General features: G+C 38.7%; 1 protein-coding gene across 1 annotated transcript in view; it reads right to left on the reverse strand.

The window, feature by feature from the left end:
* CUBN (cubilin) overlaps positions 1-26,032 on the reverse strand; it is a 141,679-nt gene that overhangs the window by 91,571 nt on the left and 24,076 nt on the right. The window contains exons 18-27 of the mRNA XM_066198415.1: positions 25,206-25,362; positions 24,261-24,439; positions 23,611-23,773; positions 23,146-23,362; positions 22,023-22,153; positions 13,784-13,970; positions 10,038-10,198; positions 9,319-9,500; positions 8,489-8,645; positions 5,818-6,005 (exon numbers count right to left, since the gene is read on the reverse strand). Coding sequence (XP_066054512.1) covers positions 5,818-6,005; positions 8,489-8,645; positions 9,319-9,500; positions 10,038-10,198; positions 13,784-13,970; positions 22,023-22,153; positions 23,146-23,362; positions 23,611-23,773; positions 24,261-24,439; positions 25,206-25,362 — 1,722 coding nt within the window. The remainder of the gene's footprint in view (positions 1-5,817; positions 6,006-8,488; positions 8,646-9,318; positions 9,501-10,037; positions 10,199-13,783; positions 13,971-22,022; positions 22,154-23,145; positions 23,363-23,610; positions 23,774-24,260; positions 24,440-25,205; positions 25,363-26,032) is intronic.

Raw genomic sequence — 26,032 nt, forward strand, 5'->3', positions numbered from 1 at the left:
AAAGAGGAGTCAGCGCTGGCTTCACTTGTGCTTCTTGTCATCTGTGTTTCTGTAGGCAGCAGACAACCATGTCATCACTACAAATTTAGTGATTATGAGGGGTCAGGGGTTTTGTGTGCATTTGTAATTTTGCTTCAACGTAACCTTTCAAACAGCAAAGCCAAAGTGTACTTTGATTCTGGCAATGCAGGCAATTAGAAAAACAAAAAAAACAGAGTCCTAAGCTGGTCTTGTTTAGGGTGGACAGCTTTTTGTCCTGACACTCTCCTTTTAAATACCCACATCTCCCACTGAAAATCAGTGCATGGGCTAAGATTTTGCTGTAATACCAGTGTATATACTATGCTGCCAGGTGAAGCCTGGCACAGAAACCTGAGAATTGTCACTTTGATCCTTACACTCTTACACTGAAGGATTTCTTGTGGAGGCCCATAACCTCCTGAAGGAATCCAGGGATATGATGTTGTGTTGCCAGCTTGCATGATAATATGTTAATGGACACTACTGCAGTCTGGCCAGCAGACTGTGATTTGATGTCTGGGAGCAGGACCTGGGTGGGTACATTTCATACATCATGTGCTTCTCCAGGGAGATGTACTACCAGTGACATTTTGTACATCAATGCATGGCCATAAGAAAAGACATTCCCTGTGCTTGAAGAATTCCTGCAGCACTTTAGAAAGACACACTCATAAATAAAATGTAATAATGGTAATCTCCTAATATAGTTTAAGCATATTTACTAATTGCAAGAGGGAGTAAAACTAGAAACAGGGTAAGATATTTTTATGCTAAGCTAATAATAAAAGAGGATGACCAGATGAGTGCAAGCAACAGTTATCTAATGCAGTATTCCCAGATGGAGAAAAAGGATATTATAGCACATCCCTGGAATGCTACTGTGGTTTAAAAAAGTGGGGGGAACAGACATATCCTGCTACCACCAGAAGGAAATGAAACAGTTCTCAGGAGCAGATGCCATATTAATTACTGTATTCATTCGATAATATTCCTCATAGAATCATGCAATGGTATTTTAGCCACTTTGAGCCGAGCTGCTGAAAGAGTCTGGGCTGCTTAAGCACACTGACAGTAAGCAAGCAAGGCAGTGATGCAGCAAGGCTTTGGTCCAAAGTGGAACTCTGTCCTGGCCTTTAGCAGAAGAAAGACATTTGTTGTTATCAGGCAGTTGTTTGCCTTCATCAGATGTTCTTTTGCATTAACCCAATGATAAGTCCAACACTGACAGTAGATGCACAGACCAAAGGGGTGAAACTTGGACCAAGAGCTCTGAAACTTGTCTTGCTGCCTGACACAATTTTGCTATCTGCTTATCAGGCTGCTGGCATCTTGCAAAAGAAGGGTCTCCTTCTGGCCTAGAAAACCTGGATGAGGGAGCTGTCTGGTATTGTCAATTACAGTTTGGGGTGGTTTTTATTACAGTTTGGCCTGTATGAATAATTTCTTTTCTTATACCCTCTGTCATTAGTATTGTTGCTGATACTGTTAATTTTCTTATCTCAACCCTTCATCTTTGCCTTTTGTGCCTCCAGTTAGAGGGAGAAAGGGGAGCGGTGCATGGCTTTAGTGGGAGTTCTAAATTGGAGAATATCATTCCTAAACCATGACATCCCTGTAATTAAGAAAAGCAGATGTTAAGACTGGACATTAAGGGATGGTAGTACTTTCTGAGCAGAAGAACACAGAGGGACATTGTCACTGAAAGACAGAAGGATTAGTGATTTTCAAATAATATTTTTCTTGTATAAGGAAGGAGTATATGTCAGTTCTACAGCAGGACTGAACTTCAGGGAAAAAACATGACATTCTCCCCACTTTGCCTTTGGAGATTATGTTCTGCCATACCGAATAAGAAGGCAATTCATCATTAAGAATGGGGAGTTAAATATATGCTTGTTCAGCTAATAATCTGATGAATGTTGAGGAAAGAATGACATTTCTATGTCATTGCCTGCAATATCTCACTAGTTATAGCCCCATGACTCCTCTAGAAAGACTAATGTCAGGTTATTTAGCCAAGGCACATCAAGCAATAGAAGTTAAAGACCATCCAATCTAATTACAGCTAGTATAGCATCACCAGTAAACAGTCTGCTGTTTCATATGCCTTGTATCTTATTATTGTCACTTCTGTACGTCTTTATCAGAAGCAATTAATCTCATAGTCTTGCAACTTCACTGCAAAACTCCTTCCAAAATGTCACACATCCTATGAGCATTACTAGCAATGAGCCAACATCCTCTGACAGGACATGAGACACTGCACAGTGCTCATTTGCTGGCAAAGTGCTCATATAAGATTCATGCTAGAGACTGGCATAATAAAAACTGCAGTTTTGCTTCCCTCCCACATTGCCCCTTCTCAGTTTCTGACACCTACACACAGAGGCAGAGAATTGCCACAAAGTCAGAAGAGCAGAGTTTTTTCCTTCCTACTTGACACAGGTATGAATAGCTGTATATGCTAAAGTGGTGGAGATGCAAGTCCTGCCCAGACCAGACCAAGCTGGAGTCACCCAGTTCTCCCTGCAGAGAGAGAATGCTGCTCACCATGAGTAACACCTGTCAGCTGGTGGAATGGTAGCCTAGCTGACAAGAAGCATCCCATTATCAAAGGAGAAATACACAACTGACTTCTCATTGTACAGATGTGACTGAATTTCAGTCTGGAAGAACCACGCACTGTACTTTTACTTACTCATACTCACTGGATATCTGATTATGTTTTTCCTGCCCTTAATGTTAAACAGTTATTTGCTCTATGGCATGATGATATCTTTGGTAACTGAAAATCAGTAGGAATACCTGTGTGTAGAAACTTTTGGTTTTGACATTACATGTATAACTTCTGACTCATACGTGGACTAAGCCAGGGAGCAAACAGCTTATTAACTGTGTATATCTGACTGAATTAGTCATGAGGCAAAATGCTCTTTTTATGTGGGTTTGGGTCAGTGTCAGTCATAATTAAACACAAAGCTGAAGAATAGGCCCCTTTCCAGTATGGAGACTGGGACCAAAACCATTGTGTCCAGCAGGCAAGGTCCAGCAGTACACAGGAAAACAGCTTGCTCAGTCTAACTGTCCCCACCCCACCAAGCACCAGGATTTTCCCTTTGAGAATTCAGAAAGATTTCAAAAAAATTAGAGCTTTAGTTTGACACTATAAGAATATGTCCACATGTCCATAAATCTGTTTCTCACACTAACTTTTGAAAAAGGCTTTACTACTTTTGGGGGTTTTTTGCAACTGCCATTTCTTGACTGTCATTTGCTAAGGCAGGTCATGTCTCTGCCCTAACACCTCTGCAACATTTAGTCTTGTCCTTTTGCATCATATACCACTTTTCCTTACTCCTTCTGTCTCTAAAACTCTGATCACCACCTAATCCAACCTAACAGCTAACTCTTGTCCTTCCTGTCTCCAGCCTCCCAGCAAGTAGGAGGAAATAATGCCACCAAGCCCGCCATCTGCTAGCTGCCACAGAGCTAAGAAGACAAAGAGAGTGTTGCTGTCTGCTGTAAGGGCCTGAGGTGGGAGAGCTGCTGCCACAAACCCAAAACAAGATGAGAGAAGGGACATTTAAAACCTCCCAGGGAAAAGAGCACTTGATCAGCACCAGTGGCCACTCTGGTTCATGAGCTACATGGAAAGTGTCTGAGCAGCAGCTTCCCATTTCGTTCCAGAAAATGGTGAGGGACTCTAGTGAATGGTCCCTGCATCACCTACTTAGACTACAATGAACAAGTTTATGTCTCTATTATACTCAATGAGAGCATCAGATCTTTTCCCTCTTAGACCTTGCTGCAATAAAGGAATCTCGAAACTGACATGTGGCAGAAAAGTAATTTATTTTAGCTGAATGGATATGAGGTTTCTTTTAATTATCTTTTTTTCCCAATTTGCAGCAGTGTCAGACTCCACATGGATTTCGAACAGAAAAGTCCCAAATAGCTGCAGTCTGCTTAGAAAGTGAACTGTATACTGGTTCCAGATGATTCCCCCTTTCCCCTACACCACAGCACATTCTCAGCCTTGCCAATATGCTCCCCTTTCGCAAGATGCAGGGTGGGAGCAAACACTATTCAACTCCCTGGCTAGTTCAACCTCGTTCTCTTTTTACACTATGGCACATATTTGTGCAGCATGCAACAACCAAATGAGAACATCTTTTCCAAGTGGTATTTCTTAATGGCATTGGAGAAAGATTTGTAAGTAACCTTACATGAATTGCAAATAAAAGCCTCCTTAACACACTTCCATGACTTTATTTTCCCCTTGTTTTTTCTTTTTTATACCACTTTCAGTCTCTATTTTCTTTGATTGAAAGCACTGAAAAATTGTTAAACAAAGAGTGCCCCTGTCTCCTCACTCTCTCCAATATGTTTTATTTCTGTTCTTTTAAGTGCTTTGGATCAGGTCCTTGCCCCTGGCACTATTCCTCCATCCTTGACTTATGTCTAGAATAGTGTTTTCTGGCAAGTTTCTTGCTCCTCACAGGCTGGCTACTGCGTTCAGGGCTCCTGCTTTCCATGGGTCAAGGCCTTGGGCATCTTGAGATTAGCACTGGCTTCTTCACTTGGCTCAAATGTTTCTTTTTCAGCCTCCTCACAAAAACAAACCAGGGCTTAATAGTTCTCAGTACAGTTCTCCTTTGCTTATTTTCTTGTCTATTATTTCTTTCCATTCCTGGCCACAAAGAGACAAAAGCTGGAAGAACATTACTTTTGCCAATTTACTACCAATTTTGAGCTGTGAAAGCTGCCAGAGGGAGTGAAGGAGGACATCTAGAAGGAACAGATTGGGCCATCAACTGGTCTGTTGCTGAGCCTTCTGCACAACTCAGGTGTAAATATCCCCAGAAACACAGATCCTATTCCATAGTCCTCTCCATGGCTCTAAGTAGTCTTCGCTAAGATTTCTCTAAAATTCAGTTCCTCTTGTGCAAAAACCTAAGTAGAGCACGGGGGCTACATGCTGGCATCCTGTACAAGGATGAGATCTGAAGGATGAATTAGTCCACCAAAACAGCAAAATTGTAGGCAGAATATTGTGATCCACAGTACAGAGTGATCATGACTACCCTCTACATCCTACAGTACTAAGTACAAAGTTGAGAGAAAATAGCTTTTCACTTTTCCTAGAGAATTTTGAGAAAACACTTTTTTCGTCCTTGAAATATTTTTTTTGAGGAAATGAACACATAGGGTACTTGGCTTCAGATTGACTCTGTGGTTTCATTTGCCTAAACATGTCACGTTTTGGTTGTGGATGCATTCATTTTCTTTTAGTCCCTTTAAAGATGCACATGAATTATGAAAAGTATAAACAGGAGACACAGCAACCCTCCCTTTAAAAATGTAGACATTTATCAAAGTTTTTGAACATTCCTCGCTCCTTCTCAGATAAAAACAAGAGAAATAATTGATCTCACTGCCTTTTGCAATCCATTTACTAATCTCAGGATTTCCCCTTTGCATGAAGCTGGAATCACAACATCTCACTTCACCCATAAAAGCCACTGCATCTAATCTAAGGTGGAAGTTAGACTGTACCAAACCTAGGCACCTGCAGAGCGATTCATCCTCTGAGAGGAACACGCCTGTCTTAAGGTAGCAATGCTTCACGCCTTACTGATCACTGAGGAAACAGGGTTAAATAGTTTGGATTTAATATTTGAGCTTTAATGGTTAAATTTAAATAAGATAATTTTTTCCTTGCTCTTCTGCAATCTTATTATTTTTCTTTATTGTTAAAGACTTGATTTTCCTTGTTTCTAGAATCAGGGCACATACCTTCAAGAAGTCACGATCACAGTCAGATCCATCTTCTATATCAAAGGCTGTGAAGCTATAGTTGAGAGTGTTCCCCTTGGTGGTTTGGATAGTCCAGCTGCAGTGCTCATTTAATGGGTAATTATTTGGATAATTTAAACTTTCCAATATGCCATGGCTACGATTAACAGTCAGTACTTCATGGCAAACTGAAAAACAAGTGGTAATAGATTAGTTTTGTACAGTGTTATTAATCAATATCTCAAAAATTACTAACCGAAGTTACTTTTTGCATTACAAGATGAGAAATATTTTTATTCAGATTAGAGAAGCCATGCAGAAAGAGAATGGTGACCTAATGAAGAACTTATTTTATATGTTTCAACCAAAATTCCAACTATTCAAACTTGAATTTTTCAGCATTATCATGACCTTCTTTTCTTACAATTTCAGACCCATCAGTATATATAGTACATACATATTTTTTCGGCAGTCTTCTTTAAATCTAAATACATGGGTATTCATGAAACACATTTTCTTTCTTTTCTTTTTTTTTTTTTTTTAACTAGTCATAGAAATGTGCCCTGTCATTTCAAACAATTTGGGGAGGTGCTCAACAAATATTGACTAATAGATAAAAGTAGTTAGTTCATTATGATTCCTGGCTAAAACAACCAATGAAGAGAACACTACTAGTATTGGGCTTTCTAGCCCCAGGAAGAGAATGTGATAATGAAATTTTTTGAAAAGAAGCCATGATTTTCCTTGTGAGACATTCAATAGCATCCTAGCATAAGAACTGGACACTCACCTGGAATAGTAAGAGCTTTCCTTGAAGTGCAGAGAAAATGAAAATAAACTAAACTAGATTAAGAACAAAATTACAATTATGGCATTAAGTCAGTGAGTCTCATTTTCCTGTATCCACCTTTCCCTAAAAACAAAAAATACCAGTGTGGGCAATCCCTTGTCTGGAGAGGACATATAGTGTGTATTGGGAGCAGGGAAGTGGGCAGGAGGCAGGGAGCAGACCAGGCTGTTTGGTTCGTGCAGCAAATCTGCAGTGTTTGAACAGCAGAAATAGCTGAGATTCACTTGTATAACTGTTCTATTGTCTGTCACCACAGATAGTACACCTACCTCCTGCACATTTTTTTATTCTATCCAAACGATTTAAAGGTCCGTGTTTTCAGTATTTCAAAATGCTTGGGATACAGCTGAAGGTCAGGTCAGGTGCAGTGGAGTGGAGCTTGCCTGCAAAGCTACACTGAAGCACCTGACTTTTTGAAAGGGCAGGACAAAGAGCACAAAATGGGTTTTGAAGAATGCAAGACGGGTAAAATCTGCTACCCCCTGCCATCAGGATTTTATTAGAAACATATCAGGCACAAAGGTGCCTTTGAATGGTAACTTGATACCATCTTTTCCTTTGCAACATTTTCCAATTAATCATTAAATTTCTTTCATGTACATGTAAATGTATCTGGTATCTAAGCATCCTTATTTTACAACATACTAGCTACATAATTTCAACCTTTGGGCAAGCCATTAAAAGCTTCCTCTGATGCACCTTCAGGAATTAAATATGAATGTAAATCGCATTATCTGATAGCTCAGGTTCTACATCTGAGTGCTTTGAAAGTGCTCTTTCTGTTTAATTAATGGAAGGCAAGGAGAACCTTTTCTAATATATCCTCTTGACACTGCAGTCTGAAAAAAACATGGTAGATGAATGTGCAGTGATATCTGTAAGGAATGAGGGAGCCAAGGCTCCCTCCCTCTTCTAATTACTCTGTGTGTCATGTATGGATGAATAGGTCTGTTTTTTCATAATCCATTTACTATTGTCCAAACCTAGGACAACTTCATGTCTCTAAAACTACAACAATCCTTGTCACTTGGGCACGTCATATTAAGAGGACACAAAGATGCTTGCAAATCACTTTGTACGTGATGAATTTACCTATCTTTCCATGTGCATTTAACTGTAAAAAAATATAAAGTGTATAAAGAGAAAAAGAAACATCAGGACTATATTCAAGATTATGACTGGGAATAAAATAACTGTCATATGTCTTCTTGTATATTTCTCCAAATGCTATTATTCTGATATTTCTAGGGTAGTACTATTTTACAAAAAAATGTTTGCAAGAGAAGTATTATCCTTTCCACAAGATAGAAAAAAAAATGAAACTTTTAAAAACGTTCCTGATAGGCTAAATTATTCTAAGTACCCACAACGATGCAGTCTGGCTGGCAGAAACTCAATTATCCTTTGTCAGCCTGCCTCAAAAGCAGCTCTAAGATCAGAGACTCTTGCTGTATCTGCCTTCTCTTTTAAAAATTTAGGAGCCTGAAGGAGCAGAAGAGCAAGAACAGTCAAATCCACCCTTTTATGGACTTCCAGCACTTGTTTTTCTGAGTAAATCTGGAGTGGTAAGTGCCACTGGTGCAGGTAGTAGAAACAGAGCCACCTTACTAGCTTTCTCCTAAGGAAGAGATAATCTCCATCACAGGTAGATGGGCAGATAATTTTTAGCTCTCTGTGTTCTGTAACTGTACCAGACTAGAAAATCTGGGTCCTCGGTATGCTGTATACATTTTACTGTGCTGATAAATATGTAAGACATGGGCTGAAAGCAGTTTCACAGACAACACGAGCCGTAGAAACATCTCATCTTCCTTTACTTACCCTGTTTGTATTTGGCTAAGAAACCTCCACCTTGCAGACTGCTGTCTGTCCTTAGTTTTACATACACAGTCTCTCCACCGGAATGGATTGTTTGTGGTATCTGATCCCCACAAAATTTACCTAGCTGTCTAGCATTGCTGCTGTTGCCATCATATATCTAAAAAAACCCAAAAAATAAAAAAGAAAAATTAAAACATAATAAAGTTGATGACATTAAAAATCCAGTTAAGTTCCCCCTGACAAATGTCTGCTTAGGGAAATGTTACCGGGTATACAAGAGGTTAAATTCCATTTCTGCTTAGAGGAAGCCTGGCAGGCATTTCAGAAATAAGCAAAAACAGGAAGCCAGTAAGTGAATACTAGTGGGTTTTTAGGGGCTTAGTCACCAAGAGTGGAACACAGCATTCCACCTCAATTTTATTAAAAATATTCAAATAATTTATGCAACAATTCAAATCTGAAATTTGGGATTAACAATATTATTGTTATTGACACCCTTGTGCTCTGTTCCATGCAATTTACTAAGAAAGCATACTAAGGCCTTGGTTCAAAACACAGAAAATTTAAAAGATACAGGCAGATTTTTGTTTCTATCTATCAGATTCTTTCTATCTAGACATAAATGCTTTTCTCAGCAGCAGCTACACAGACACTGCTGCCTTGCCTCTCATGGCTCTGTGAGATGAAGGTAGCATATCAACATGGAGCTTTCCTAATCTGAGTCTGTTCACTTAGAAGCATTTGAAAACCAGGGCCCTGTGTTTCTCCTGGCCTTTATACTCAGCATACTCATCTGCCTCCTGTGAAGCAAAGTGTCATAGGGCACCTACCGCAAGGTAATCAAAGCGGCACTTCTGGTGATATTCTAGATGGAACTGCTCAAACTGGATTTCAAATGGACTTCCTTGGTTTCCTTTGAGCAGCCAGTAGCACTCTGAATTGTGGTAATATGGCATAGGGTAATTGGGAGACATGAAGATGCCAGAAGATGTTGTGAAAGTCCCACCACAACCTGAAGATAGCAGAGAAAGCAAACCAACATTTAACAACTAGAAGAGCAGAGAATTAAACCTGGTGTGAGCAATTCTCACTACTGAGCTCCTTGACATGCCCTGAACATCTTCAGTAATGGCCCAAAAATCTGCATCCAGCCATCAATGTTGTAAGCAGAAGAGAGTCCATAGCAAATAGAAGTATTAACTATCTGATTTGAAGGGTAATTCTGAGCGAGAAGAATTAGTAATCAGAAACCTCTTCATTAAATTCTTAATTTCTGCTCTCTTAAACATTAGAGAAAATTGAAGCTACTTTATGTCTAGGGAATAGTATGCGGTAAAAGAGAAATAGTCTGTGGTAAAAGAGAAAACCCAAGGATCAAGAAATATCCTTGATCTTAACAACATGCATACATGCACACATATAATTAGCAGACAGACTTTAGAAATTGGAAGCAGAAAAATTGTGGGGAAAACGGTGAGAAATTAAATACAAACAAAAGATCAAAAATAAGATGTGTAAAATAGTTCTATACTTGATGCAGTCATTTTACCTGCTGAGGTACCATCCCACTCTGCTGAAAATCCCTTTCTTGTGCCAAATACATCACTTACAAACTTTATCCACAGCTTGTTACCATGAGAGATTATAACAGGAGGCAGGTCTGTACCACAGTATTTTCCAAGAGGAGGAGAAGTTTCAAAGCCTCCATCTCTAGAATGGTAAAAAAGAAAAATTTTTGGTCAAAGAGAGATACCATGAGCAATGCTAGCAAATCAAAAATCTTATGATTCTTTTGGGCCTGGGAAAGACTAATCCTGGTTTTTAATCTTCAACAGAAATACTCCCACCAAATATTGAGGCTTGCTACTTGCAGTAATAAGCCCTACCACAAACACCTGCGTGCTGGGTATGTCACTCTCTCATCTCAGCATCCTGAGAGTGTGTCAACACAATAACAAGCTTGAGAAGTGTCTAGGTAGTATAGGTAGACTATATTCTCTGTATTCTACAAGGTGACTATCATTGGGGCAACCAATGGTAATCTTCTAATTTGAAGTAGTAATTTTCTCATTACTCACTGTTTAGCCTGGTGCAAACCTAGATGAGCTGATTTACTTAAAAAAAAACCCCAACATGTTTATTTGCCATCACACAGATGGGAATTAATTTCTGAATTCATTCCACTGAAGTGATGCATGTTTTGAAATATTTTCTTAGTCTTCAGAATTGGTTCTACAACCACTTATTTTCCTGTTTTTAAATTAAGTAATTTTTCCAATAACATTTTTTAATACTGTAATCAGGATTCACAGCTAATATTCTGTTTTTTCGCCTGCACATGCCTTATGGGAATAAACAAGAGGGTGACAACCTGCTTATCAATTGCTTCCTGACCTTGTCTTTAAGCACTTTCATACTACAAACAACCTACAGGTCAGTAGGAAAAGAACAGATAATTTATAATCTGTATATGGGTGTGATGTTACTATGATGCTTTTTAAGTGGACAGTAATAATTTCTATTGCATATTCACAGGTTTACAGCTGCTTTTGAGAAAAATTTCTACTTAGCCTTTGCCACTCTTCTCAGTTTAAACCGCTTGCTGCTGTCTCATGTTACTGGCAGTTGAAGAAATGTGCCAGTCTCCCCTCACTTGCATCTTGGCCTCTGCAGCTGTGGTCAGATGAACAGCTTTCTTAGTTGACTTTATGCAATTTATCAGAAGACAAGAAATGAGAGTGGCACTTCACCTAAGTCTTGTGTAGCTACCCTATTTAACAGTATCAGGTTTGAAGAGACATTCTATAAATCCAGTTATGGCAGCAGGAACGTGCTGAGTTGCACTTACAAAGTTCTGTCCATATCTTAAAGCCTGTTAAATGCTGCTGAACTCTTCACAGTGAAAACAGAGTTAGATTTATGCTATAAATTATGTTTTCAGTTCCTAAGGTGAAAAAGTGAAAAAAAATCACCCCATTTATAATTTGGGTCACCCCAAATTAAATTCTTAATTGTTAAAATAAAGTTAGATTAAATTTAATCTCAGATTGTTTTTCTAAAAAGAAAAGAAAAGAAAATGAAATGCTTTACTTAGAAAATATTGAGAAAGCTTTACAGGTTTTCACAACTTTCTCCAGTTGGTATGTACAGCTGAAAGACCCAGCTAATTCAGATGGAATTCAGAATCTCAATACTGCAACTTCAGCAAGCAGACTTTTGCTTGGTTTTAAAAAGAAGATACTATTTACCAAGGAATAACCCGTACAAAATATCTGGTATAACATTCAGGATGAGATGTATCATGCTGCTCAGTGAGGTAATGGAAACTCTTAGCACGCCCAGACTGAAAAAACACACTGCATTCTTCAGATATGGTTCACCCAGAGAGCTGGCTCATGAGGACAGGAATGGCTGCACCAACACTGCAAAGTGCAAATCCATTTGCAGCCACACAACAGAAAGGATATGTGCTTGGTGCTGCTGTACTCTAACCAGGTATCCTTCCTGCAAATATTATTTTCTTCTATTTGTCTCTGTCCTGCAAAATTTCCTAGAAATCACTAGGTTAGTATGCTAAGTTTAATGGTGATGAAGTATAGAAAAATACAGCAGATTATTTACATGGTCCTCTTGTTACCTCCTTGAGCAGCTGCGGTCTAAAGACTAGAAACATAGAATATAGAATATAGAGTATAGAATATAGAATATACAATATACAATATACAATATGGAATAGTTTGGGTTGGAAGGGGCATTTAAGTGTCACCTATGCCACCCAACTCTGCAAGGACCAGGGACATCTTCAAATAGATCAGGTTGCTCAGAGCCTCGTCCAGCCTGACCTTGAACATTTCCAGGGATGGGACATCAGCTATGTCTGTGGGCAACCTGTTCCAGTACCTTACTACTCTCATTGTAAAAAGTTTCATCTGAACAATCCAAACTGTCTCAGCCTGTCTTCATATGAGAGCGCTCTGATTGTCTTCATGGTGCTCCTTTGAAGTTGCTCCAAGAGGTCCATGTCCTTACACTAGGGGCCCCAGAGCTGGATGCAGCATTCCAGGTGGGGTTTCTCTCACCAGGGCAGAGCACAAAGGCAGAATCACCTCCCTTGGCCTGCTGGCCACGCTGCTTTTGTTGCAGCCCAGGACACAGCTGGCTTTCTGGGCTGCAAGGGCACATTGCCAGATCCTCTCTGATTTTTCATCCACCAGCATCCTCAAGTCCTTCTCCACTGGGCTGCTCTTGATCTGTTCACTTCCTAGACTGTATTGGTACTGAGAGTTTCTCCAAACCAGGAGCAGGACCTTATACTTGGCCTTGTTGAACCTCATGAGGTTCACATGGGCCAATTGGTCAAGCTTACCCAGGTCCCTCTGGATGGCATCCTGTCCTTCAGGTGTGTCAGCTGCACCACTCAGCTTGGTGTCATCTGCACACTTGCTGAGGGTGCACTATGTCATTAATGAAGATATTAAATAACACTGATCCCAGTACAGACCCCTAAGGGATCACTTGTCAGAGATCTCCATCTTCACATCAAGCCATTGACCACTACCCTCTGGATGTGACAATCCAATCAGTTCCTCATCTTCCAAACCATCTATCCATCCAATCTATCTCTCTCCAATTTTGTGAGAAGAATGTTGTGGAGGACAGTGTAAAAAGCTTTACAGAAGTCCACACAGATGACATCTGTAGCTGTTCACTCATCCACTGATGTAGTCATTCCATAACAAAAAGCCACTGGGTTGGTCAAGAATGCCCTTGGTGAAGTCATGCTTGCTGCCTCCAGCCACCCCCCTGTCTTCCATGTGTCTTAGCAGAGTTTCTAGGAGGATCTGTTCCATGATATTCCCAGGCACAGAGGTCAGGCATACAGGTAAATAGTTCCCAGGGTCCTCTTTTCTACCCTTTTTAAGAATGGGTACAATGTTTCCCCTTTTCCAGTCACCTGGAACTTCACCTGACTGCCACGACTTTTCAAATAGGGAGAACATGTCACAAAACAAACAATGAAACTCTTTCTTTCTGCAACCATCGAGCTCAAGTGCATGGGAACACAGTCCACACGGTGCACTTGCTCTCAGAAATGAAATTTATCAAGTGGGAAAGCTGACAACAGAGCAGGATGAGGGAAGGAAAAGGTAGCCTTTAAAGCTCTCTAGTAAATCCTTTTCCCACATTGACAGCAAAGTGTATTAGTTAAAACTAAAGATTCTGTACATGCTTAAGAGGGTTTGGACAATGTACATGGTAATCAGTACTAAGGACAAGAGAAATAATTATCCTTGCCTGATTTCTACATAATCCTCTGTGCAGCGTTTGTTCCCTTCCAAGATGAAGTCGGTGAAGTTCAGCACAATCCGTCTGTTTATTCCCACTGTGATGGTGTAAATGCACTCTGTCCGGACAGGGTAGTTACTGGGGTAGTTTGGAGATGTTAGGATGCCAGTTTCAGCAGTGTAGTTCTGCGAGCAAACTTTAAAAAGAAAAGGAACAAAGATGAATTAATGTCATATGCCTGCTAAATTAACAGGAAATTTCTATTTTCAACAGGCAGAGGAGCAAACATCCTGTGTTCCTGTGCATTATAACTCTTCCTGGACACATCTTACTGCTGAATGTCAACAGTATAAACTAAAACCAGAATCCAGCTGTTTCATGGGATTTTTTACATTTGAATTGATTTGTTCAGCTTTTACCAGAACACTGTGTCTGTAATAAATAGGCAACATAAAAGCAGTTTCAGCTGCCTAGATGGCTTTGTCCAAAAGCCCAAGCAAGCAGAGAAAGGAAACTGAAAGGGATGTCTTGCTGAACATGAAAGGTAGGACTCCTGAATTTCTGAAAAGTAGGGATGATGGAAACTAAATATAGTTTCTAGCTATGAGGAGAAACTACAATGTTTTCAGGATTCCCCATGGTCAAACCTGTTGGAGGGAATTTTATATCTAAATTTCTTTTCCTATTTTCTGGGCCATAAGTGACAATAAGTCAGAAAGTGGTATAATTCCTAGAATTTGAGAACACAAGAGTTTTACTTAAGGTCTTATATTTAAGTGAACTACATTTTTTTTCAGGAGCAAGGTAAGAGCTGGGAAGAAGAAAATAGTGTGGACTAATGCTGAGGTAAAACCTAAGCAGTAATTAAAAATAAGCTCTTTTCGGAGCACAGACAGAAGCACTAGGAATAAAAATATTTGCTATAAAAAGTATGAAACTAGAAGAATTGTTGTCTATTAGTTGATCACAGTCAATGAGTAAAGTTTGTGATAAGGCTTCAAAAAGGGCAAGAAGAAATGTGAACTGTGCCAGCTGTTTTCAGGCAAAACAGGAAATCCTAATGCCACTGCACAAGGCAATGGTGACATGTCACCTGGACAAACGTGGATAACCATGGCCACTGATGTTCTGAAAATCAAATGAGAACAAGTAAGACAGAGGTTGTGGAGATAGCAGGAAATTAGTAGATTGGTAGGCAAGAGACACTAGAAGAGCTCAACTTGTTTGCCTTAGCAAGTGCAGATAAACATCAAGAAACAAAAAGAAAGGAAAAATAAATATTCTCAATGGCAAGACAAGTTCTGAAGTTTAAAAACGTCCATGAGTACAGATACATAGAAATAAGGACAAAGTTTCTATTAGAAAATAAGTTTCTAGAGCAATGATCCAATCAGCATAACAGATGCAAAAAGGAGGAAACAGTCCACTGGTTCTTAAGATACAGTTTGATTAATTTAAGGAGGGGTCCACATTATGTAGATTTTAGAAAAAAAAAAAAAAAGGACCGGGGGAATGGCATAAAATTGTGGACTGGATTTGATGACCCTGGGGACTCATTCTGGTCCTCCATTTCCCCATTTCAGGTCCTACAGGTTGCAAATATAAGAAATTAAATTTTTCCTACCAAATAGGCAGGTTTAGACTAATTATAAACAGAACTGAGAGAGTGAGCAAAATATTGTGTTCAACTACACTCATTTAAGCTGGTTGCCACAGATCTCTGAGATCTGCTTTCTAACACAGCACAGTTGCAGTGTAGCAATGTTTATGCTTAACTCTTTAATTGCATAACAATTTAGGGGGAAGGGATGGAGCTAAACTCCAGACTCTTCATGTCTAGGGTTGGTCATTTCCATGTCTGTTCTCTAGCCATTGTAACTACTAAAACACATTTTGCTTTCAATGGTGAATTTTTAATAGTGTTTTTTCGCATTCTGGGTCACCTGGAAGGCCTCTGTTGCAAACATTTTCTGTGAGATAAATACTCCCAAGTCTAGCTCCCAGACTCATGTTCCTAATTCATCATGGGGAGAACAGAGAAACAGGACACAGCAAAAGGTCAATAATTTTCTGCTATTGGCTTGTGCTTTGGTATTGACAAATCAAAAAGGTTTCATACGCTAGTTTACCTAAAATCGTTATCTGTGGAAGTCTTTATCTAGAATTTTAGTAATTTATGTGTTCCATCACAGATACACTTTAATGTAAACATGTAACAAACAGGTTAGTTTGGTCCCCATAAGACTCTTGTGCTGCTTTGTAAATCTTTATAATGCCCTGGCCGTGCTGCCAGCCCCCATGCTGTTTTGTGATATGTAGGGTTTATCATCAAATCTCAGATCCTCAAGTCACAGGTTTTCTTGAGAATGCTGACTGAAGGGTTAGAAATCTGACTTAGAAATGTGACCCAAGTTTTCCTAACAGACCACTACAGAAAAAGCACTAAAAGATTAAAAAGAAAATGTGTGTATATTTATTAGGTTACTTAGTTTTAACTAATTATTTCCTCCTGCTTTTGGAGAGATAGATGTCTGACTTGTGCATACTTAATGATTAAAACTCTTGCAATGCTGCCATTACTTACTTTCTCAGAGGATGAGACAAAGAATATCAGCTTTCAACCTGTAGAATATTAAAACTGGTGTACTAGATAAGAACCTTTGCAGTGAAATTAGCACTACAGAAGCCAATTTTTTTTTTTTATCTGCCCTTTTAATAACAATTTCCAGAGTATTGTCCAGGTTCCCTCCCTCACCAAAGTTTTTCTTCCTGGGAGGAGCCCAGAGAGAAACTTATCCCAAGTGTGCTGTTTTAAACTGGATGCTCTGTACTGCTTTATATTTCACTTCATAATCTTCTTTATGAGCTAAGGGATAATAAATACAAAAGATGGAACAGGGCCTGCCTTATAAATGTTAGACTTCTGGTTACAGTGAAATAAATCCAAGTATAGGTGGAGTATGCTGGCTGCTATGAGGATATAGAAAAGCATAGATGAACCCATATTTTTTGACAGCCAACTCTTTTCTGGTAACTGGATTAATTCATCATGATCTACTTTCAGCAGGAGAGCTAGCACTCCCCTTTAGCACTCACCTCACTAACAACATTTGGGGGTGTGCTCGGGCAACAACAGACCCTTCAGTGAACACTTAGAAAAGTTAGCAGGAAAAAAAGTACTTGGACTCTTTTGCCAAAGTTCAGAATGCAGTCTAATAGTATACATGATTATTATATGTCTGGAAAAAAACATTAATTCAGTTCAGTTGGAAGACACTTACTACAGCTCATGAAAAACAGAAAGAGGCAGTTGTTGAGGACAATCACACATCTTGCTTTGCCCAGAGTATGAGGTTTTGAAAGCTATTCAATCTGCCTTCTGATTTAGTACTGAATGTGTTAGCTTTTCTGAAAAGCCATAAATGGCAGTAACCCACTGTAATAGCCAATAGCAGAGGAAAAATGGCAGCTTTTGTACTACTCACTTATGCAATCATGCATAATGTAGAAAATTGCATCCATGTTTTCTGTCCTAAAGATATACCAATCAGTTCCCACAATCCCAGTTAATCAAAAATCAAGCAATAGTTCAGTATGCAACATGGAATTTTCTTTCAATCTCACTGTACCAAAGGAAAACTGGGATCCCTAACTATTCACTCCTTAGGTAGTACCATGCTTGTTTAGGAAAAAAACCAAGAAACTATCACATGAAATATATGCCCCTCCACAGGCAGTGTGAAAGCACATCTGCACTTCAGGGCCTTCCGTTACTGCTGCTGGCAAATGCTAACCGGCTTGATTTTTACCAAGGAGGCACACAACGGTCTTTCGTAGCATGTTAGACCCAAACTCCCTCAAAATACTGGGTACAATAGTTCAAAAAGAATCTTTGTCTGCCTTCTGCTGATTTACACCTAAACACATATCCTGTGGAGTTGTACGCACATATTTTGGCTTTTATAGGCAGACTAACACCCTGATCAAACACTGCCAAGTTACAGCAGTCTAAGAAGTTGTCAGGTGGCAGCCAGTCTCTTTTTTCTGAGCCTTGGGGTGAGCTGAGCAGGTGCCCAAGACACATATGGGACATCAGCTTTATTTTCTGTCTTAGGTCAACCTCATTTAACCATCCTCTGCGCATCTCTGCACACACTTATTTGCCAGACATTGCTTTCCATTCTCGTCAGTGCTCGTTCAGCTGAAGACCAAAGCCAGGCATCATAATCCTAATAATTACTAGGTTCAGTCAGGAAGATGGGAATGAAGACCTCAACTTGTACTCAGCTACCAAGGAAGAAAGCACACAAATCTATACCACTTTCAGGTGGACTTTTAAGTTCAAGGATTCACAGATGTTTTTCTCTTTCCTCATCCATCTCAAACTCTGGCTTCTCCAAATAGTCATTGTAACTAAGATATAATCCACAATGAAGCTATTTAAAACCAGATTACCCATCCTGATAAATAATATTCAGACTTCAGGATGATAATGAGGAAAATTATCTTTCACCAAGCCAGAGACAGGCCAGGAATAAAAAGTCTATCAGGAAGGCAATCTGCTAAAAGCCTTGTTATGGTTAACTTTTCCCAGCAGAATGACTGAAATGAAGCATCTCTAAAGAAATAAATTTTTAAAACCCCAAAAAACCAGAAAACCAACCAACAAACCAACCAAACACACTGCCAAAACCCCGACTAGAAGTAAAACAGACAAATTCCCACTTATTTGTGAAGAAGCTGAGGGAAAAAAAATTAATAGCACTGACTCCAGTAGCATTCCTATGGGAAAATTGCAGCCTGTATCTATCAAGATCCTGCACAAAAGTTCCAGGAAAAACTAAACCCTTTCAAAGGATTTTTGATATTTTTACATGGGTTGTTTGTGATGTGGTCAGCCAAAATTGACAGAAGACAACCCTAAAATCTACCATAACACTTACATGGCTTTTGTGACATTCATCTGTTTAGTAGTTGAGATCTGGACCCTTCAAAACAAATCAAAATATTACCTTGCATTCCATGTGACTTTCCGTTTTATAAGAGAGAAGGATGGCAACTAAGAAACCAAGGTACCTACAGCTGAAGTGGGTGATACACATTTTAAAATGAGTATCATGTGGGCATGTCTGACTGAAGGATTTCCATCTGTATTGCTGCTACACAACCTATTCACAGCTACTAGCTGGCAGAATGCTAAAACAATTGTTTGCACTTTATGGGCCATGGCCATGGCTGCATCTTGTGGCACTCAGTTTTATTTTTTTTTTAATTTTTTTTTTTCAGGAAATATAGCTTTGCCTTTTATTCTTTTCAGGCTACTTTTCAAGTGTTTAATATATCACAGATAAGCCATGCTAACAAAAACATTGTTTACCAAGATGCATGGAGAAGAAAATAAATTTCATTTTGCATTAAAAAAATCCCCTCCTACATATCCTTCTTTTTTTAACTCAAATTTATTTGGCGGGGGGGGGGGAGGGACAATCTTATCCATGTTTTCAACAGCTCCTTCTCTCTGAAACAACTCCAGACAAAAGACTATTGAAATGTGTAATTTGAACCAGAACATCTTTGACAGGTTCTGATACTGGTTATGCTCTAGCTGGCTAAGAAAACACAGCTGAATAATATGAAGAATTCTTATTGCACAAGAAACATTATTAGAACCACATTTCTTTAGCAGAAAAAAATCTAAATTAGCAGCAGATGTAAAGAAAAAGAAATCATAGTTTTAGTATATCTCTCAGACATTATTATGCTTAGCAATTTGCTACCTTAATGTAACTGGATATACATGAGACGAAGATCAGACCTAAACGTCTCACAGTGGGAAAATTAAACTCTGTATGATTGCAGGGAAGTGAGGAGTTTCTTCTCATAGCAAAATCCACATACACATATGTGTTTACCTTCTCTCAGGCCACAGAAGTTTCAAAACACTTTATTCTTAAAAAAAAAAAAAAAAGAATTTTATGTCTCTGGTATTTATGAAAACTTTATGGTACTGCTATGCTTGTACTGGACCAAAAGAAACAAATCTTTGTAAAAAAACCAAGTCATAGTTTCAGCCTCTCTGTAAGTTTATAACTCTCAGTTTCAGTAGCTATCTCCCACTTTGCCATATTTATACAAGCTGTAGTGGTTGAAATTAAAAAGCATTTATTCTAGAGATTGTTCCAAGAGTGAAAATAAATTGAGAGTTAGTTCAGATTGGCTGAAGAGCAGTAAAGATATTTGTGTTCATTACGGGAAAAGAAAATTCTAGGTGTTCTATAGAGTTTGGATTAAGATATTACATAGCACTCATTTCATATAAACATATTCTATAGTTGTTAAAAGCATTGAAGAGACAGCAGATTTTTAAGGCATTTTTTGAAAACATTCCAGGGACAGCATTGGTGCAGTTGGAACTCCACTTGACACATATTGCAGTGCTTTGGATGAAAGATGAGAAAAGCTAATCACCATGGTAGTGGTAAGCGGGGGCGGGGGGTGGGGGATACAGAAGAGAAGAGGCAGAACTGTGAAACTGGACAGCATTGACATGACTAACAGACACACAGAAAGAGATATGGTTACAACAGAGACAGAAACACAGATTAATGTTGAGTAAAGAATACTTTGATCTTGATGGACTCTGAGAAAAGCTGCTGTAGGAATATTTAGGAAGGAATCAATCCACCCATGAAATAGTAATCTGAGCTGAGTTAAAAAGAAAAAATATCACATTAAAAAGCAACAATGATATTTACAGAAGGTTTAGTTTGCACTTGCAAACAAAGGCTCAAAAAAAGACTTTATAAGGATAGTAGTCTTTCTCACTAGTAAGAATTCAGATTTCAAACTACAGAGTTTTCCTGGAAAGATTTTTAAAAGTAAAACTTGTTAAAACTTGGGTCTTTTGCATATTGCTTTCTAAGAAATAGAAATTTCCTCTTTGAAATAGTTCCCGTTAAATCTTAATTGTTTCTACTGGCTTTTTGTTTTCAATGCCAGATAACTCAAATATAAATTAAGGCAGCTAAGGAAATTGTTTCTTTACATTTGTAAGTTATCTGGTAGTGAATAAAACCACAGTAGCAAAATCTGTACTGGTACCACCTATACACAAGATTCACAGACAAAATAATGGCCAATTTTACCAAGATGTCACCAAGAAAGCAGTAGGAATTGGAAAAATTGCTGCTTTAAGCAGGTTGAATAAATTCAAGAATTAGGAAAATTAAAGAAACTAAGAGCACAAAATGAACAGTCATTGGTAGTTTATGGCTGCATAGATGAATACTATGAATTTCTGATATTCATCTAACAAATCCCTCGTAGTCTGCACTCACACGCAGAAACAACATAGAAACTGGTTAGTGATGGATAACAAACATCCCAGCTACAAACATATTCTCATTTTTACTTTTTTTTCCCTTGTGCCACTCTGCCTCTTCTGTGGTTTAGTTCTGCTAGGCAGACCCTGTCCCTCTACCTTTCAAAGCACTAAGTGCTGTGTCCAGTTGTTTCTTGAACACATCCAGGGATGGTGACTCCACCACCTACCTGGGCAGTCCATTCTAAAGTTTCACCACCCTTTCTGTGACTAAAACTCCTCCTAATGTCCAAAAGAGAAGATTAGAGAGAGAATGAGCAGTCATTCTTCCTTTACCTCACTGATACAAGTCTTAGCCCTTTAGAAAATACTTAAAGAAGGGATTTAATGCATAACAGGAGCCCTGAACTCTGGTGGAGACAGAAAGGTTGCACTTTGTTTTAATGAAGAAATCGTTTGTGCTTTCAGGTTCTTTTGCTGCTTTATCAAATGTCATTCTAATTGATCTTTTTCTACCTACCATAATATTGGACCTTACAGAGACTAAATAATTTTTTTATGGCACCCAAGAGTCTCCCATTCAAGTGAGTTGTCCATGATCACTAAGTTTCCTACATCACATATACTCAGCTCAGAATGGACAAAGAAATTTCTGAAAATACTTTTCCTAAATAATTCATGCAGTTCTGCCATGTCAGCTCTTACTGACATTTTAAAGAAAGCAACGATGCTGCTTGCAGAAATTGCTTTCCGCTTTCCTAGGGAGTAAAAAGCTTTTGAATAAAGCAGAATGAATAAGAAGGAGTAGAAGAGGCACCAGGCAGTCTTCTGGCAACATAGAAAATAATGTCTCTGTTTCTTGTAGTGGTTATTTACAATGACAGCTGAAAACATTTAATTTGCATAATGAACAGACTGATATATTACCTTTGGATGCATTCAGGGAGATATAATTAGCTGAGAAGCCTTCAGTTGCAATGCTGTGATCTGTCATGAAGGACAATGTCATCATATTGCCACCACTAGTGAGAGATGGTGGAATTGATCTTCCACAGTACCTGCAGCAAAAGGATACCCCAAACTGAATGGCAGTACTTTATAAAGCATCTGTATCACTGGAAGAGAATTCAGCTTTCCTGTGAAGTTTGAATATCTAAACAATTCTCTCCTTTGGATGATACAGGTCCCAGGCATATACCCTGTATCATGGGACTAAATAGCATACTACATGTACAAGGGTACAAATCTAAAGCCTGGCAAAATCAGAGAAGAAACTCTGACTTACATCAAGTTGTCAAATTCTTATTGAATTTATACTGTCCTGTACCTACAATATACTCTGTTCTTTTGTAGGAGTCAGAGTGGCTGGCCAAACACCAAGATTGCAAAATGCTCTCCATTATGAGAGTCGTTTGCTCCTTATTTTACAAAAACCTGCCGTGTCAGCCAACTATTTTACAGTGTATAGCTGCAGCTGGATACTGTTTCCAAGTAATTCAAATGTTCTTGAATTCTAGGGCAGCAAGAAAACCTCGTGCATACACAAATTGGAGAACTGGAATAGAAGGAAATAATCTTCCCTAAGATAAAATCAGGAGAAAGTGAAAATTAAATCCCATAAAATGGAGGTTGTGGTCTAGTTTTTGCAGAGATCCAAATGCACAGCCTCTTAAGTAATCTGTCTTTCACTTCTGCAAGTTTTTAAAATCATGTCTTTTCTGGGCAGAGATATATTAATGCTTTTCAATTTATTTTCCATAAATCAAAATTTTAATGGAGCTGGACAAAGCCAGCTATTGAAACCTGTCCTTGAAAGCTATCCTTTTGATACAACTTAGTTTCTCCCAATATATTATTTTTTTAAATGTGCTTTTCATTCCATGGTCAAGGAAAGCAAGCTATCCTAGCAGAAAAATTGCAACTACTGTTTCTGTGATGAAGAGAAAATAGTCTATACACAAAACGGAAGGAAGAAAATTGAATGTCGAGACCTGCAGAACAGTGCTCACTCCACAGTAATACAGTTCTGCAGGGTAATGGACATATTTACCTTCCCAATTTTTGCATAGTGCTGTTGTCATATATTTCAAGATAATCCGTTTTGCAACCATAATCAAAGGCCAAGTTAAATGAAGTGAATGTCAGGCGGACAAGGTAGCCAGGCTGAACGTTGATAATCCAGGTACAGTTAATCCCATGTGGGTACACATCTGGATAACCAGGACTTGTAATGGTTCCTGATGGTCCAGTGAAAGTCTCTCCACATACTGCAGAGATTTAAAACATCAGTTTAAATTATACATTTATAAAAAAAGAGTTAGACACTTATAAAATTGCTTACTTTTCTTTCTGGAATTTCATAGTCTTTCTTCCTTGATGCATACTACACAGTAACTGATTCAGAATATATCTCCCATTACACCATCATAAAACTTGATTGCCAATTGTTTTCCGTTTGCAGGAAAATTTGGAAAGTCCCAACACTCTACACAGAAAACAGCAAAACAGTCCTTACCTGTATCTAATGGCCAGTACTGAGCTCTGAAGCCAAGGTTGGTAAGTGAGGAAGCTCTGAATTTGATATAGAGATTGTTCCGTGTGGATTGCACTCTAGAGGGTACAGCTGTACCACAGTATTTCCCCAAAAGAGGAGAATCTCCACTGTTGCCATCTCTGACCTGAAGAACAGTGTATTCAAAATATCACATAGAAATTTTTATTACACTCAAGTATTAAGCTTAAAGTAATTAATAAGAACTATATAAAAGAGATCCTTAGTCAACCCTACTATTTCTTCAGTGTGGTTTTACTACAGGCACATAAAATACAACCTTATGCCTATCAGAGAAACACTGTCCCCCACAAAGCATGTCAGACAGAAAAAAGATGAGATCTTACACCCTCAGCAGTAAATACCACATAAACCTCCCAAATCAGGCCTACCTGTTTAAAGAAACCTGATACTTTTCTCTGATTTTAAAAACAGTCAACGTCTTTGGAGAACCAAGAAAAGCTTTGGGATCCCATTATGAACCTGGAACAGCTATTGTGACTGCTGGAAGGAGTGCTCGTCTGTCGAGAACTTCTGCTTTGGTGGAGATTAGTACAAGAAGGAACTTGCAGATACACATCTACTATTCATAGCATATGTGTATTGTTCTTTACCTCAATGTAGTCAGAATCACAAGTGGTTGCATTTCGAATGTCAAAGTCTGTAAAGTTTAGAATGACCACTTTGGTAGCTGGCTGGGAGATGATCCACTCACAGGTCTTTGGGTGAGGGGATGTCCTGGGGTAATAAGGTGAATGGATTGTGCCTGCTCCAGACAAGGAACCTCCACAGGCTGTCAAGAGACACCAAGAATCAGAACTTGTAATGAATGATTTCAAGGAATGTATCATAAGGTTGATGTATCAAGTATGTATCTATGAAATTAGAAGAAAACCATCCCTAAACCCTAAACTATCTTATTACAGCAGTTTTTACAGATCACTCAAGTAGTATTCACAGCATATTTAAAAGAACAGTTTACTATAGGTATAGCATAAACATGCTTGTACAGAAGACCAAACTGTGCCCATGAAAACTAATTGGACTCTTTTGTTTCACAGACACAGAAAGACTTGTTGGTGGTTAAGAACTTAAAGACAGGCAAAATTAAAGTAAAAAGATTTAGGCAGAATTGAAGCTATAACAGCTTTGGTATGTCAGCATCAGGTGATAAATCATTGATAAACCACATCACAGAATCATTAATATCATATCACAGAATATTCTGCATTGGAAGGGACCCACAAGGATCATCGAGTCCAACTCTTAAATGAATGGCCCATATGAGGATCAAACCCACAACTTTGCTGTTATTAGTACCATCCTCTAACCATCTGAGGTAATTTCATGGTCAGAAGCAACAAAGGACACATTTCCGAGCGTGCTAGGAGTGCCTACAGCAAACCTACTGCAGACATCTTTTAAATAAATAGACTGTTTTTTCTTTCCTTTCTTTGGAAGTTTGTGTTTAACCTATTATATGAATAAGATGGGATAGAAATGACAAAAATGTCCAAATTACACGTAAGTTCATTGTGCAAATGACCAGTTCCTCTTACCAACTTGATAAACAGCCCTGAAGCTAGTTCTTTGCACAGAAGCATCAGACTTGAATTTGATCCAGAGACTATTGCTGGTAGAAGTGATTGGAGACATGAGTGTATTATGACAGATCTTTATAATAAGAGGAGATATCTCACTGTCACCGTCTCGAACCTAGTCATCAAAAAGAGGAAAGAAAACTGTTAGATCATAAAAGCGCTGGGATCTGATAGCCAGATAAAATTATAATCTCCCAAGAGCTGCTACATAACAAAAGGAGTAACTTTTTTACATATTTATGAGAGGGGCAAAGAGCCATCACAGTAACTGGAATGAGCACAGGATTTATGAGAGCTTAAAAGAGCAATCAGATGATCAGCACAGAAGACACTAAAACATGCTGCTGTCACAGGACATTAGGATGAAATTATATTCTCTATGAACCACAGTTTCAGCACTATTTGGGTCTATGCTTCCAAAAGTGACACCTTTAGTATGAAAGAGACAGGTAGGGTTCTCAACAATGATAGCCGTGAAATTTTTCCCAGCACTAAAATCTGCTGGGGATGAAAAGGGTATTTTTGATTTTCTTTTTCTGGCTATGAAGTTTACAGTGATTTTTCAATGGCACTTCTCCAGAACAAGCATCTGTCCCATCACACCCATACATCAATGCAGGCAGACAGTTGCAGGAGATGCCACTCCAAGTCCCTAACGCAGTAAAGAGGCACACTGACATCTTTTCACTCCTTTATCTGAAGGGTTCAATGCATGATACTGGCAATGAGGCTATATCAGGAAATCCAGCTTCTACCTTCTGCACTGCCTTTTTACTGACCTCAAT

This window comes from Chamaea fasciata, unplaced genomic scaffold, assembly GCF_029207755.1.
Source record: "Chamaea fasciata isolate MVZ Bird 193981 ecotype frontalis unplaced genomic scaffold, bChaFas1.0.hap1 SCAF_1, whole genome shotgun sequence".
Taxonomy (NCBI): Eukaryota; Metazoa; Chordata; class Aves; order Passeriformes; family Sylviidae; genus Chamaea; species Chamaea fasciata.